The 16,684-nt window shown below is 36.3% G+C and overlaps 1 protein-coding gene and 2 long non-coding RNA genes across 5 annotated transcripts in view; 2 read left to right on the top strand and 1 right to left on the bottom strand.

The window, feature by feature from the left end:
* Nucleotides 1-10,743, top strand: part of LOC101209948 (protein root UVB sensitive 1, chloroplastic) — a 44,690-nt gene extending 33,947 nt beyond the window's left edge. For both annotated transcript variants that reach the window (XM_031882241.1, XM_011653043.2), the window contains 2 exons: nucleotides 6,991-7,170; nucleotides 10,307-10,743. In XM_031882241.1, coding sequence (XP_031738101.1) covers nucleotides 6,991-7,170; nucleotides 10,307-10,576 — 450 coding nt within the window. In that variant the 3' untranslated portion in view covers nucleotides 10,577-10,743. The remainder of the gene's footprint in view (nucleotides 1-6,990; nucleotides 7,171-10,306) is intronic.
* On the top strand, nucleotides 7,179-9,134 carry LOC116402662. The gene is made up of 2 exons (XR_004215131.1): nucleotides 7,179-8,424; nucleotides 8,526-9,134. It is a non-coding gene; the product is annotated as an uncharacterized LOC116402662 (long non-coding RNA).
* A 2,041-nt stretch (nucleotides 10,744-12,784) lies between the features above and the next one.
* LOC116402661 lies at nucleotides 12,785-16,204 on the bottom strand. 2 transcript variants are annotated; one of them, XR_004215130.1, is made up of 4 exons: nucleotides 15,947-16,204; nucleotides 13,224-13,306; nucleotides 13,060-13,127; nucleotides 12,785-12,984 (listed from the first exon to the last, which is right to left on the bottom strand). It is a non-coding gene; the product is annotated as an uncharacterized LOC116402661 (long non-coding RNA). The 2 variants fall into 2 exon arrangements; XR_004215129.1 differs by lacking the exon at nucleotides 15,947-16,204 and having other exon boundaries at nucleotides 13,224-15,936.
* Nucleotides 16,205-16,684: the final 480 nt, after the last annotated feature.

The following is a 16,684-nucleotide window of genomic DNA, read 5'->3' as shown; positions in this document are numbered from 1 at the left end:
ATTGCAAAATTGTTGGGTTATTCATTTGAGGTGGTGTATAAACCGGACTTGGAAAACAAGGCAGCAGATGCCCTTTCACGAGTACCACCAACTGTCCATCTTAACCAACTAACAGCCCCCACCTTGGTAGACATAAAGGTAATCGGAGAGGAGGTTGACAAGGATGACTACTTGAAAGATATAATCAACCAGATGGGAGGAGGAGGTAAAGAATTACACTATGCAACAAGGAATACTGAGATACAAAGGGAGATTAGTGATTGCGAAGAACTCTTCATTGATATCTGCCATTATGCACACATATCATGACTCGGTCCTAGGAGGTCATTCCGGGTTCTTAAGAACGTATAAGAGGCTGACAGGATAGTTGTTTTGGATAGGGATGAAAGCTGATGTCAAAAAATATTGCGAATAATGTATTACGTGCCAGCGGAATAAGACTTTAGCATTGTCTCCGGCAGGATTATTGACACCTCTAGAGGTACCAAATAGAGTATGGGAGGATATATCCATGGATTTTATTGAAGGACTGCCTAAATGAATGGGGGTTGAAGTAATATTCGTAGTGGTGGACCGCTTCAGTAAATATGCTCATTTCCTCGGCCTTAAACATCCTTTTGACGCTAAGATGGTAGCGGATTTGTTCGTTAAGGAGATTGTAAGACTGCATGGTTTTCCACAGTCAATTGTCTCTGACCGAGACAAAAATTTTCTGAGTCATTTTTGGAAAGAACTGTTTCGTTTAGCGGGTACGAAGTTGAACCGCAGCACAGCATACCATCCCCAGACGGATGGACAGACAGAGGTTGTCAACAGATCTGTAGAAATTTATTTAAGATGCTTCTGTGGGGAAAAACCAAAAGATTGGATGAAATGGTTGTCTTGGGCTGAATACTGGTATAGGCGTGTCACCGTTCCAAGCTGTCTATGGAAGAACACCACCAGCCCTGATATATTATGGGGATCGTGAAACTCCCAACTCAGCTTTAGATGAGCAACTTAAGGAAAGAGATGTAGCCTTGGGTGCTTTGAAGGAACATCTACGCATAGCCCAGGAAAAGATGAAGAGTTATGTCGATATGAAGAGAAGACATGTCGAATTTGAAGAAGGAGATAAGGTGTTCCTAAAGATTAGACCATACAGGCAGGTATCACTGCGGAAAAGGAGAAACGAGAAGCTGTCACCGAAGTATTTCCGGCCGTATCGAATAGTGAAGAGGATTGGTCCAATGGCATATCAGCTGGAGTTACCAGCGGCAGCAACAATTCATCCTGTATTCCATATTTCACAGCTGAAAAGAGCTTTTAGGGAGAGTGTGAACAGCGACGAGCTTTTGCCATTCTTGACTGCAAATCATGAGTGGAAGGCTGTGCCTCAGGAGGTATTCGGTTATCAGAAAAACGAGAAAGGAAGATGGGAAGTCTTAATGAGTTGGAAGGGTCTACCGCAACACGAAGCAACATGGGAAAGCTATGATGACTTTCAGCAATCCTTCCCCGATTTCCACCTTGAGGACAAGGTGAAACTGGACCGGAAATGCAATGTTAGACCACCCATCATACATCAATACAGTAGGAGAAAGAATAGGAAAGAGAAGCATGAGAAGGAGTTAGTTATGTAACCGCATGTGGGGACCACAATGAGTGGAACGACAAAGGAAATAGGGGGGACCACCGGAGGTGGGGAGTGAATATAAATAAGGGAGTGAAAGAGGGAACGGGGAGCTTTTCTTTTGGGGGGAGAAAGTTTTTTCTGTATATTCTTGAAAGAGAGGATAGCAGGAGAGGGAAGGGTGTCCATCGAATCGGCTATAAACCAATTCGGTGATATTGTCCTGTAGTTATTTTCGATAATTTCATCTTAGTAATATCAACAGTCCTTGATTTTCGTCTACTGGAAGTGAGAACAACTGGTATCTCATCACCCTCTTCATTTTCTACTAGTAATCCACTATTTTCCTATCTAGTGTCCTTACGGTGAGTTTGGTCATTAGAGGCCTCGGGTTATTTCTCAGTTAAATTTCTATCGAATCACCTCTCCTTCTTCCCCTTTAGAAATAGATTGCTTTAAAGCCATTTGGAAAACCAGCAGCCCAACAACATTTCTGCCTAGTAACCACACGAACCATATACATTGGTAACCCATCAACGTTTCTTGCACAAAGTGACACATTTTATTGAGAGGAAATATCGCCCTCTTATGTTTCCATCACTGTGATTTTGCTTTTATCCCACAAAGTAAGAATGCCTCTGAATACGCCAACTGAATCCACTGATTCCCAACCTATATCCATTGAACATCAAATTGTTTTAATTAAATTTGCGTCCAGATTTTCCATTTTTTATTCTTTGATCATAACCACATCCGGGTGATGGCTTTTTATGAACTTCTTGAGAGCAGAATGCTTGGATGGGTCTTTTAGGCCTCTTGTATTCCAAGAAATGATCTTCATGAGAGAAAAATCCGAGCATATGCTTTACTATGACTTACTCAAACCAGCACAATTCCATTGGAATTTCTGTTTGCTTGATTGGGGAGGAGCAAGGATTTTTACTAAAATCACCACAGTCCACTTTGAAAAGGGATATCAGATCCAATGCTTCAATTTCAAAATTTGTTTTGTCTTCTTGAATTTGCGTTAATCTGGAAGAATCTTCACTGCTGACACTATAAGGGGAGATAATGTCTGTAGTTGCAAACTTCTTCACGATTCAACTGATTGGCATGGAGACCATCGGATTAAAGTGATTTTAGTGTTAGGGTTTGTGAAGCTTGAGTAATTAAAACAAATAGGAGTAGGACGGGGTGATACTGACCTGATTTTATCTAAGACTGATTGTAGTTTAGAGGTACAGATTTCCAAAAGATCCGGATTTTCCTCTAATTAAGAAGGCTTGCTTGGCTGATTCTTTTGAGAGTCCTCTTTCAGCTTTAAGGGAGCATATTGCAAGTGATTCAGACTTCAGCAATGCAATCCAAGCATTATCAAATGAAGTTTGTTTTCTAATGAACTGCTTCAACCGAATTCTTGGGGAAATACTTTTCTTCTTTCCTTTTGCTTAACCTGTGTTTGATTGGAGTAACGTCACTGGTGGAAGAAAAGGTGGCGCCAGCTAGATGAGCGGCATTGTTGGAGGGATCATTGAGATTCTGGTGTGAGCTGCCAAGTATGGCCGAGTCACTTGAGGCAGTAAAGAGCATCCCTTCGCCAGAATCTTCAGATATCTCAATGGTTGCTGGAGTGAAACCACACAGATTCTCCTTCACTTGAATTTTGGGCTCTGATACATTAAGGAAGTTGATTGTTTCAACTTCAATATTTTCTAAACCTCCAAAATGAGCTCCAAAGTTTTATTATACCAATAATCAAGTGGTAGATTTTTTATTGTAATCCACCCTCCATAGCTTTTTGAATATAAAGGTCTTCCATGGATGAGATTGTTCCACTTTTCAAACTTTAAATGAAAGGCACCAAAATTTTGCCATTTGCCTGGATTTTCAATAAAGTCGACCACATTCCAATTCAATCAAAGCATTCTCTGCAAATAATGGATTGATGATAAATCCAATCTCTAACGGTCTCTCTTCTCATGGATCATCAAAAGTTGACACCCTTGCTTCTTTTCCAATTACTATGTTACCAGGCAAGTCAGTTAACAAAGAAGAAAGACTTTCTCCTTCCTCGTCAGCTAGGTTTAACAAGCTGCAAAAGTCTTGAAGCATTTTATAAGGAAAAAGACATCCTTCAACAATGTTTGGACTACTCTTTTCAATTCTGAGTCTTTTGGAGCTTGTTCATTCACGGTTTAAGAGAAGCATTACCAGGGTCAGCAATCATTCAGGTCTTCATTCACTGATGTTAATCCGTATCTTGTGGAAGTTTGCATCTCTCTAGTCCCAGCTCTTGGGTGCAATACCAGGTTAGTCAATCCTCCATCTAAGCTTCATTCTCTCTTTCTTCGAATTCAGACCAGTCGGCTCAAATGTGTCCTTTATGCAAGGTGCATTGAACTCACAACAAGAGTGCAAGCAAAATACAAGCAAGGAGCAATATGAGAATGCTAATCCAAAGGAAGCTGGCAGTCCCGATGCTCAACGAACTCAAGACTCAGATGTTGAATAAGTTGGAAGTCCTTTGAGTTTTATAAACTTTATCTCCAGCCGTTAAAACAGTCTTGGATGGGGTAGTGCATTGAAATTCCTTTCATGGAATACATGTGAGCTAGGAGTTCATAAAAAAGAATGGTAGTTAGGAAGCATAAAAAAATAATTACCTTGGTTTTGGTTTTGCTACAAGTAACAAAAGTAAACAGCAAGTATCCAAGCCTATTTTGTTTTGTCCTTAATCGAAAAGGGTCAATTGCCGACCAATGGGACAGTCAAACCAGTTCTTGGTCTCTATATTTCAGAAGATTATTGAAAGATGAGGAAGTCCCCGATTCACAAGCCTTGTTGAGTTCATTAGAAGGAATCATGATAAATTCCCTAAACAGAAGAATTTGGTCCCTTGGATCAGGCGGATCTTTCACCATTAAATCATTGGTCAATCACTTATCAACCGCTTCACCCATTGACATTACAATTTTGAGTTTTTGGAAATCTAAAAGTCCAAAGCGAGTCAATATTTCTGTGTGGATCATGCTGCATGGAAGTTTGAATTGTGCTTCAATATTGCAAAAAAAGCTCCCTTCCCATTGTCTTTCACCCCATATGTGCCCTCTCTATCTTAATCACCAGGAAAACCTTCAGCACCTCTTTTTTGACTGCTTTTATGCTGCAAAATGCTGGAACCAACTGCTACAAACTTTCAATCTTTGTTGGGCTTTTGATGACAACATCAGGATCAACATGCTGTAAATTTTGACGGGGTCCAGCCTTGAAGAAAAGTACTCTACTCTTATGGTATTACGTGGTCAAGGCCTTGCTAGTAGAGTTATGGTTCAAAAGCAATCAGCGTGTATTCCATGACAAGGTTTCAAGTTGGAATGATCGTATTGAGTTTGCTCAATTAAATGCATCATCATGGTGCTCTTTATCCAAGGGTTTCCGGGATTACTCCTTGCAAGAGATTCAATTGAACTGGCAAGCTTCCATTTTCTAAGTGTCGTAAAGAGTCTGTATTCTAGTATTTTGTGTTCTACTTTCTGCTTTTAACTTTCAAGTGCTAGACTTTTGTATCTTTTCAGCTTGATATGGGCTTGAGTTTTTTTTTATGTAACTTGCTCAGCAAGTTATAGCTATGGACATGGTGAAGGCACTAAAGGTGTGTCAACCTAGTTGAGATGTCCTAGTTCGCCTACTGATCCAAAGGTTCTTTGCTATTTGTATATTCCTCATGTGCTTAGAGCTTTGTCTCTTTATTATTTTACCTATCTAATAAAGAGATTAGTATCTTTTTCAAATAAAATAAAACGAGACAAATCAATTGGATTTGAAAATTCCTTAAAATATAGATCATGGGCTTCTAGTAAATTGAAATCCTCAAAATTAAGGAAACAATTGCATTTAACAACATTTCTTAGTTCGATTGTCGTCGTCATAAATCCACACAAATTCCTTTGAACTTGAATTCTTACCTTTGAACAATTGATGAGATTGAGAGTCTCCATAGCAATGCTTTCTAACCCTCCAAAGTAAGCTCCAATGACTTGAAAGATAACTCTCCTCGAAAGATCTAAAGGGTGATTTTTTATATTAATCACCCTCCGTATCCTTTAATGACCATTGGTCTTCCATGCTTGGCCGTATCTCATTTCTCAAATAGCAAATGGTACTTTCCACAGTCAAACCATTTTCCTGGGGTGATGATCAAGTCTTCAAACTGCAAACAATGGATTAATGATAATTTTAACTTGAAAAAAGTATTCCAAGAATTCAGCTATTTTTTTCCAATCATCAAAGGAAAAAAGTCTGGACAGAACCCATAGGTAGCTAAAATCTTCCTTAAGAACGTCCTTGCTTTTTCTGACCCAGTAATTCTGCATCCTCTGTTTACTGGTGGGAAAAGCAGGGGATATTAGTTGGTTGTTTTCCATTAGAATCAGCTCTGTTTTGTTGTTCTAGAAACAGGGTAGACCTCTTTGCCGTGGTTTCTCACCTTTTCCTTATAGCTTGAGCCTGGCAAATAGGTGTATGAGTCTATGTTTCTTGCCAGAGTAATGGAGGAATGCCAATCCAAGTAGTTTTGTTTCGTAAGGAAGCTTCTTAGCATTTTTAAAACTACTGGTCAGCCCTGCTTGTCTTCCCCTGAGAAAATACGAACATAGGAATGGTAACCAGAAGTTGGTCGAACGACACACCTTAAAACCCAACCTGAACGTGCCTGGAAATTCATCAAACTTATGGCTCCCCTCTTATCCTCACCGTTCTAATAAAGAATCTGTTTTCTAAACCCTGAATCAGGTCGTTGATGGACTCAATGAACCATTTTAACTGAGGCTTCGTGATCTTAAGTATTTTGTTGAAATCTACATCCTCAATGTTGAATAACCCATTTTCGAACCAGATGCAGTTGTAGGAATTAACCACTTTGCTGCTTACCACTTCCATTTGACCCTCCAAGTTGATGAGAATCGTGAAAGAAGAGGTGAAGGATGGACTGCTCTATCGAACAGAAAAGTTTCCGACGAGAAGGGATTTGGGAGGGGGGAGGAGAGAGAGAACAAACCTTTGACCCATAGGCCTTCACTATTTGCAATTGGAGAGTTTTTATCTTTCTAGATTTTTATTTTTTTGAAGGAAACACACTTTTCATTGATTAATAATCTCAATAATTACATGGAAAAATACAGAAAGAAATTCAGTCAATGACCAAAATAAAGGACTACGCTATAAATCAACTGGGCTTAATGCTGGATAGATCCTCTAGCTGTCTGTATATCAGTCTGGCTAACTGTTTTTTTCCCTTTTAGTTTCAACTGGACTTAATGTTAGGAAGATCTTTTATTCGATTCAATTAACTGACTTTATAATAATTTTATTTTAATAAGGAGCCAAAGTTGAGCTTACTATCTGCCGAAGCGAAGGAATCAGCAGCAAATATTGAAAAGCGACTGCAATTGGGTTCAAAGCTCAGTGATGTGGCCACTTGTGAGGAGGATGTTCTTGAACTCTTAAGTCTGTTCAATAAAGAAAATTATATTCTATCAGAGCACAGGGGAAAATATTGTGTAAGTAAAATCTAAACCCATTTCATTTTAGACCTGAATAAAACTTTTCTTTGGGAAAGGCACAAAGTTGATGGAATTATTTTTCCTGCTCAATTAAATTTGCATTTGGGTTAAATTAATTTTGTTTCTTCTGATTCATTTACTAAACTGTATTTCCACTGTGTGTATTGTTTTGGATTAAGAAGCTTTCTTCTCTTAGTCCAATAGTACTTGATATGAAGCTTTACGCCCTTGTTACCCATGGATTATTAGTTTATGATTTTAGAGAATATTGCAAAAATCATCCATAAAGCAAAAAGATGGGATAGTAAAAAAAACCTCTATACACCCCCTTTTCCATTCACCATCTTTAACCATGTTTTGATGCAAGGCCTCACCAACTCCTGTCACAGAAAGGACGCACAAGAGCACACCCAAGTAATAGGGGAAATATATCTATTGAATTTCATCACAAAAATACATCAATAACCTTAGCCTAATAAGAGGGCTTTACTCTCCACAATGAACTATTGTTCATCCACATAAAATACACATAAACCTAGATAACTAACCCTAGCACAAAACACCCAATATAGACTAACATCGTTCATCCACATAAAACACACATAAACCTTGATAACTAACCCTAGCACAAAACACCCAAATATATACTAACATTTCCTAAGAACATAGGACCACAACAACTACCCTTTTGTCGGGGTGAAAACCCCTTCCTACCCCTCCTCCTATATACTTGCTTAATAGGTGGCCTTGCAATACCCTAATGGAGAAGAGTTACCTTATCCTCAAGGTGAAAATTAGGGAACTGGGCCTTAAGGACAGCGTACGATTCCCAACTTTGGACGGGAAGGATCAGACTCACAACAATAAGGGCGATAGAGTGGCCATGGTGGAGAACATGGTGAGGCATTTGGCTATCACCAAGGACACCATAACAACTGGTCACACATCCATCCATCTCCACAGCCGCAAGCCTACGCTGTTGCTGCTTCTTCATCGTCATCATCAATGGAAAACCTTCTCTGCGAGTACATGCAAAAGAATGATGCCCTTTTGTAGAGTCGGGCTGCTACCATCCGCAATCTGAGTTACAGATGGAGCAAATTGCCAGTGACATCTTCGAAAGACTAAGGGGATCCCTCCCTAACAGTACTGAAACGCCAAACCAAGTGGGGGATCGAAAAAGGATCAGTGTCAATCTGTGATGCTAAGAAACGCAAGGAACTTAACCATCCGCGAACTAGACCAAGAATAGTCAGTCTACTTCTTTGCCTAATACCACGAATGACCATTCACACAGTACTGACACTTCTCCTATTGTTTTTTCTTCAACTAATGATCTTTCTTCTTTGTAGAATGACAGTACTGAAAAACAAGAAAGTTGAGACTACCAGAGAAGATCTAAAATGCAGGCAGACGTCTAATTAGGCGTCATCATCTAATCTGTTGCCTCTCTTTTGACCCAGCATAGCCTTACTGCCACATCACTTGCGTTGCACTTCAGTTTGAAAGGTTGCGACCAATCAGGTGTGATGAGGATAAGCATTGAGGTCAATGCGTCTTTCAAAGTTTGGAACACCTAGTTGCATTTCTCATCAAACATATAGGGTTGGTTGGCGCTTAATAGGTTGCTCAATGGCTTAGCGAGCTGAGAGAAACCTCAAGTGAATCTTTTGTAAAAGCCAGCATGTCCCAAAAAGCTTCGTAAACATTTGATATCAGAAGGCGTTGGAAACTTGCTCACCACATTAATCTTCGCATGGTCTACTTCTAAGCCTGCTTGGAGAGCTTGTGCCCTAGCAAAATCCCCTCGATTATCATTAAATTACACTTTTCCTTGTTGTGTATTAAGCATGTCTTCTTCCATCTCTTCAATACCTCTTCCAAGTTGTTCAGACATTCGATATATGATTTCCAAAGATTGAGAAGTCATTCATAAAAATTTCTACTGATCTGTTTAAAAAGTCCGAAAATATTGCCATCATGCACCTTTAAAATGTCCATGGCAGATTACACAATCCAAAAGGCATGTGATGAAAAGCAAACGTGCCGCAAGGACAAGTAAATGTGGTTTTGTGCTAATCTTTGGGTGCAATAGTTATCTGATTATACCCATAATAGCCATTCAGAAAGCAATAATACTTGTTGCCTGCAAGTTGGTCCAGCATATGATCAATAAAAGACAAGGGAAAGTGGTTCTTCTTTGTTGCCACATTCAGCTTGTGGTAATCCGCCACCCAGTCACTGTTCTTGTTGGGATTAATTCATTATTCCATCGTTGCGGTCTTTAATTGATAATTTGTTGGTCGGTTGAGTAGCTTAGAAGTCATCTGTTTCTTCCATTATATTCTTTGTTGCTTTTTTTTTTCCTTGTTAATTTTATTTGAAATCTTAACATAAAATTTACAAGTTAAAGATAGAGCTATTCAACTAATCAATAGGGAATTAGTTTCATAATTTACTTGATTTCAAGATGCAATTGAATTAAATAATAATAACAATAACAAAAAATTAATAATCTTCCAATTATGTGTGGTAAGGATTCTTTGAATAACTTAATTTTTTTTATTTGCAACTGCCCAAACTAATGATAAAAAGAAGATTCTGTCTGATGAAGTCAATTTGCTAGATTAGTCAACATAGCGTTGGGTGGTTTAACAAACCAAAAACAAAATTTGATGAAAGATCCTCTTAAATAGAATTATTTGATGACGTAGACTGTGTAGTTTATAAGCATATGTTAAAAATTCCATTAAATCTTATCAATTATTTTACAAAGATAAATTGTTACATATGAAAGTGAATTGTCACAAAATATGAAGGTATGTGACCAAATGGTTGCAAATCAAAGTTCATGTTTCCATCAAAGCTCATTGACCTCAAAAAGTGATGTTTAAGCCAAACTATTATCACCAAAAGAAAGAAAAAAAAAGCTAGTTCATGGCAGAGTTACTAAACAGTCCATGCCAGAGATCCAAATCCCCAAAATAAAAGGTAGAGGGGTTATCTTCATTTCATTTGAAAGAAACACATCTAAGGCTAGAAAATCATTCTATTTGAAGTGACCAAGTATTATTTGCTAAGAGTATCACTATATAAACTCAAATCATGCTGGGAATGTTATTTTATTGTGCAGGTAATGCTTAAAGAAAGTGCTTCGCCTGTAGACATGCTGAAGGCAGTATTTCATGTCAATTATTTGCATTGGTTAGAGAGAAACGCTGGAATAACAGCAAGAAGTGCTTCTAATGACTGCAGACCAGGAGGAAGGCTACAAATGTCTTTGGAGTATGTGGAGAGGGAATTCAAGCATGTCAAATATGATGGGGAATTGGCTGGTTGGTCGACTGATGGCCTAATTGCAAGGCCCTTAACTACTAGGATTTGTGAATGTCATGTAACTTAGGACGAGTTACTATACTACAAATTAAAGTACAAAGCTAGCCAGGACATTTCTAACAACACTGGATTTTTTAGAGATGGGTATGAAATTCATCATTTTAAAAAATTGGAACAATGAAAATATTTCAGTAGCAGTAGTAAGCTAAAAGATTATTAGTTATTGATCTGTTAGTAAAATTGTTATTATTTCAACTGTTTGTTTCTTCTTCTCACACATGTATATATATTGATTGGGCATATCCCAATATAGTGAGTCATTTTTAGTTGTTTCTCTTCTAATATGGTATCAGGTGTTTAGCTTTCTACCAAACTAATCGTCCTTCAACCTTCCGACTTCGACTACAAAAATTGCCATGACTGTCGATAATCTTCAACTTGAAGCTCTAGTTCCTCTAGTTCTTCCCATGAATTCCTCAAAGACACAGAAAATGTTCATAATTCCTTTGAGACTTCTTGATCAAAGTCAAGGACACCTTAATCCTTACTATCTACAACACAATGATAACACAAGTTTGGTATTAGTTACTATGCCGTTAACTGAGGAGAACTATGTTTCTTGGAGTCGTTGGATGATGATTTGACTATATGTAGATACTCAGTTTTATGGATGGAACTCTTCCTTGTCTGAGTGATGACCTTCCTTCATGGATCAAGAATAACATTGTCATATTTTGAATCTTGAACTTAGTTTCCAAGCTTATTTTAGCTTCTTCTTTTTTTTCTTTTTTTTTCTGTTTTCTTTTTCTTTTTTTGGTTGATTTGGCAAGAAGCATTTGGTTGGATCTCAAGGAATGTTTTGAACAAAAGAATGCTCCAAGAATCTTCCAATTGAAGACATCTTTTGCAACATTAGCTTAAAATCAAGATTATGTGAGCATATGTTTTACGAGGTTAAAATCTTTATTAATGAGTTAAATTCATATCGGTCTCTTGTCCTTGTGGATGTTATCCTGGGACTCAATGAATCCTTTACTCAAGCTCGAGTTCAATTACTTTTAAATGGAGCCAATTCCTTCTATCAACTGGGCATTTTCTCTTCTTTAAGAAGAACAACAACGAGCAATAGGATCATTCTCTTTAGTCTCACCAGTTGTTTCTCTGTTGTCACTTCTAATTCTTCTAATAATAATTCCTCAAACAATCAAAGTAGAGAATGATCAGCTTGCACTTATTGCAACATTCTCAAACACAGTTAGTGGAGGCTACAAGATCCATGGCTTTCCACTTGGTAACAATAATATGAATGCATCTACTAATAATGTGAACTCAACAACTTAGAGCACTGAGAACTCCACCTAATCCCCTCTTGCTCCAAATGTGAACAGCTTCACAAATCCAATAGAAGCCTTATTGCAATGCCAAAGTCTTCTCAATCAGTTGCAATCTCATTTGTTGCATCTTCGAATCCATCTACTTCTCACATAATAGGTTCTAATCTTCCTTCTCATTAGATAATTGACTCAGGTGCTTCTATGCATATATGTTCTAAAAATCATTTTATCGATTAGTCTGTTGAATAAACAGACTTATGAAGTCAAAAGGATTTATATTGTGAGACTATTTGAAACACTTGAGCTGAAAAATGTTTTTTGTATATGTCTGATTTTTCATTCAATTAGTTGTTTGTGAGTGCTCTTACAAGGAATTTACCTATGATTGTTTAATTTTCTTCTGACTTTTGCATCATTCAGGACAAGTGTGCTTTGAAGGGGATTGACCGTGCTAAAATTCTTCGAGGATCGTACATTCTTGAATAACTAAGTGTTGCTTTTACAAGTCAGTCAATGTCTGCAGCTGTTGATCGTAAAGATTCTCTATGGCATCTAGAGATGTCCACGGGACGGGGTTGGGGATGTCACTTCCCGTCCCCACCATCGCCCCCTATTCCATTCCCCATCCCCACCAAATTTCCCACAGGGAACGGGGCAGTGATTCCCTGTGGGGATCGGGTTTCCCGCAGGAAAAAATTCTCCGTTTATTTTTTAAAAAGTTTTTTTCTCATTTTTTTCTAGTTTTTATCTCATTTTTAATTGCACATCTACTTGAAATATGTATAGTTTTTTTAAAAAGTTTATTCGTCATTCCACAATTACTTTAAATATGTATAGATTTTCAATGTTTTATTTTTAATAGAATATTATGAATTTTCTTATTGAATAGAATTAAAACGGCAATTCTCATTGTTTATAAAAATAAATTCAATTATTAGAAGCATTTAGAAATCCATGCATAAATTCATTAAAAAAAAAAATCAATCAATAACTATTCTAACAAAGTCTTCAATTAGATAATATTTTTAAAGAAATAACAACAAATTTTTTAAGAGAAGATTACAAAATACAATTCAAGGCCACATAACAAAGTAAAGTCAAACCATGAACGAATTTCATCCAATTTTGTAGGAAATGATCCCTGAAAAAAATATTATACAAATTGGTATCAATAAATGTTTTTAAAATAATAATAATGTGCAAACTTATTACTTACATCATCGTCTATGTCTTGACCGTGAAGACCATTTTCTAACACTTTAGCATCAATAGAAGTATGCTTATCTATGTGAGCCATATAAAAAAAAAAAAAAAAATAGAGCTCAAATTGCAGTGAGTAAAAAATTGTTAAATAATCTAAACAATAGTATTAACTCATACCTTCGGTCCGTAGCCAATCTTGAGTACACATCAAAGCTTCCAATAAGTTTACATGAATTTGAGAATGACGTGGACCTATATGTCTACCACCAATACTAAGATTCAGAAGCAACAGTAGTGATGGGAACAGCTAGAACATCCTTTGCAATTTCATACAAAACATTATACTTGACTTCATTCAATTTCCACCATTGCAAAATGTTAAAGTCTTATGTTCGTGGTAAAAGAGATTCATCCAAATAACGATCAAGCTCTGATTTGACATTGTCAACATCATTCTCCATATTACTAACAAACACTTTAAACTTAAGGTGGCGATCTTTCCTATTAGCAAGAGAAGTTTTCCTACTACTTCCATCCCGCTTTGAAGTCGAATAAGATGTAGATGCAGAACGTTGAGGTTCTTCTATTATACTTGATCTTGAACTATAAACCTTCATCAAATCACAACACAATTCTCTAACAAGTTCAATTTCTACAGTATAATGAGATCCATAGATTTGAGGAAAATAAAACTCAACCAATCTCATCTTGAATCTAGGATCTAATATTGTTGCTATTGCCAACACACCATGAATCACACTCCAATACTTTTCAAACTTGGAAATCATTCTTGATGTCATTACTTGTATCTCTCCAACATCATAATTAAGCCAATTGGAAAGTTTCAACCTAATTTCACAAACTTCTTAAAAAAAACATTAAAGGTTGGATAACTCGACCCATAAAATAATTTAGTCATCAAGTAGAATGGTTCTAATCTATCACACATTTCTTTTGCAAAATCTCAATATGTCTCTAAAGGAAGACAATTGTATAGTGGTTCATGTTGTTTTAGACGAGTAAACACATCCTTGTACTCCAAAGCAGTTTTGAGCATCACATATGTTGAATTCCATCTTGTAACACAATCAAGGCATAGTTTTTTAGTGCATGAAATTTGTAATTGGCGAACTCCTTCCTCAAATTTTTCTTTCCTTTTTGGAGAAATGGTCCAAAAATGAACCGTACCTCTAATATTCTCTATACTATCAGAAACTACAGCCAAACCATCTTTCACTATCAAATTCAAAATGTGTGCACAACAACGAATATGAAACAAACTTTCACGCAACCAAAGTGTCCTCAAATCTAACTTTCTTAATAAAATGTCAACCATTGCATCATTTGTAGAACAATTATCTACAGTTAAAGTGGACAATTACCATCTATGTTCCAATCAAATATACACTCCATTAATGCTTCACCAAGTAAATGTCCAGTATGTGGATGAGGTACATGTACAAACCTATTATTACGTAATAATATGATAAAATGAAAACTACTAAATGTTGAACAAAAAATAGATTATAAAATCAAATATTTAAATTAAATTACCTCAAAAGTCTACTTCGTAGGACCTAAGAATCATCAATAAAATGTGCAGTGATTGCCATGTATCCCTTCTTCAGGCTTGTCACATTTCACATGTCTGTAGTAAGGGCAATCCTACTTTTGTTGCTTTCTAAAAATTTCATTGTTTTAATTCTCTCTTCTTCACAAATTTTTATTATATATCTCCTCATCCTGCTTCTTGATATCATCTTAAACATTGGTTGAACACCACTCAAAAACTTTCTAAATCCTTTGTGTTCAACCATGTTTATAGGATATTCATGTAAAATTATGGCACACGCAAGGTCTCTTCTAGAAGCTTCATAATCGAAGAGGGCTGAATTTAACACTAATTTTTCCTAATTGGTTTTAGTGGGTTTCAAGCACGATTGCCTAATGTCTCTTTGTCTACGTAATAGACAAATTTTGAAATGATCGTGTAAATGTTTTGTTCCATTTCTAGATTCTCCTCCTAACTTTTTTCCACAATAATTACATATTGCTTTCATGGTATCATTTATCTTTTGTTTTTTATAATGATTTCATATAACCGATGTTAATCTACTACTTTTTAGTATTTCCTCATTATCATCAGTATCTAATGTAATAGGTGTAGATTGATCATGACCACTTGAAGCACTATTAATTGGAGTTGATTCACTCATGTTCATAGATGTTGGAGTTGAACCACCTTTTTCTACTTCTAACTCATTATTATTAGATATAGTCATTTTCACCTACAAATAGTAATAATGTACCCTCAAAATAAAGTAGACTAAATGTGTAAACATTACTAAAATATAAAATAATTTAAATGCATTATATTCTTCCACTACATCACTTTCAATTAAACACATAGCAAGACTTTGCATGATTATAATTTTGTTGAATTCACAACACGATGACTATTGTCACAACACAATATGGTTAATAGTTAGTTTACATCGTCCCTTTGCTTCCTTTCATCCCATAAACTACATTTTATCATTATAGGTTTTCAAAATAGATTCTAATTAAAACTATTTCCCATAATTTTTCACTATTTTAGCCAACATTTATAACACAGTACACACATATATATTTCTCAAATCATGATTTTTGTTCAACACATTATTATAAACTAACCCAAACCCATTAGAGTTCTCAAGCACCCAAATAAAATAAGTAAATTCAGAAAACAAAAATCAGACCCAATCCACAACAAGAAATTCAGACAACTCCACAACAAGAAATTCAGAAAACAAAAATCAAACCAAAAACAAATGTGTTTATGATTATATCGACAAACACCAAAAAAAAAAAGTAATAAATAAGAACAAAATCAAACTTCAAAGAACAAAAAGCCTAACCTCCAAAATTGAACTAGAGGATGTATTCAACGATTATGGGTTTTCTCCTTCTTGTTCGACTATGGAAGTTGCAAAATATTTTTAAACTTAAAAAATCACGTTAAGAAAGAGAGGAAGAATAGAGAAAAGAAGTAGAAGGAAAGAAGTAAAGAACTGAGAAAGAAGAAGATCAAATTTCTAAAAGAAAGAAAAGGAAGAGAGAAAAAAAAAGAAAGAAACCAATTGGAAGTTTGGAGGGACGGTGTGGCACGGCAAGAAGAAAAATTTGGGGTAAACTAAAAACATACACAACACAGTATATTTATATTAAGACTTAACTTATTCATTTATTATTAATTAATCAATTAAATAATAGATAATTATATATATTCGGGATGGGGCAGGGGATCGGGGCGGGGTTGGGGTTGAGGACGGGAAATTTATTCCCCATCCCCGTCCCCGGTTTGCCAATGGGGAAAAAATACTCTTCATTCTCCTAGTATTCGGGAATTTCCCACCCCATTCGGGTCGAGGCCCCGGCCCCACAGGTTAAATGGACATCTATAATGCCATCTGCAGCTATGTCATCCTTCCACTAATTCCTTAAACTCTTAACCAAGATTTTTACATTTGAAGTCTTTGATAGATAACAAACTATCTCACAAATGGCCATTGGAAAAACAAAGAAAATTGTCATTTCCTTCCAACAATCATTCGTCTCCAAATGCTTTTGATCTAATCCATGTAGACCTTTAAGGA

This window comes from Cucumis sativus, chromosome 3 (assembly GCF_000004075.3).
Source record: "Cucumis sativus cultivar 9930 chromosome 3, Cucumber_9930_V3, whole genome shotgun sequence".
Taxonomy (NCBI): Eukaryota; Viridiplantae; Streptophyta; class Magnoliopsida; order Cucurbitales; family Cucurbitaceae; genus Cucumis; species Cucumis sativus.
The sequence above is the reverse complement of the archived record's forward strand: the minus strand, read 5'-3'. Positions and strand labels throughout refer to the sequence as shown.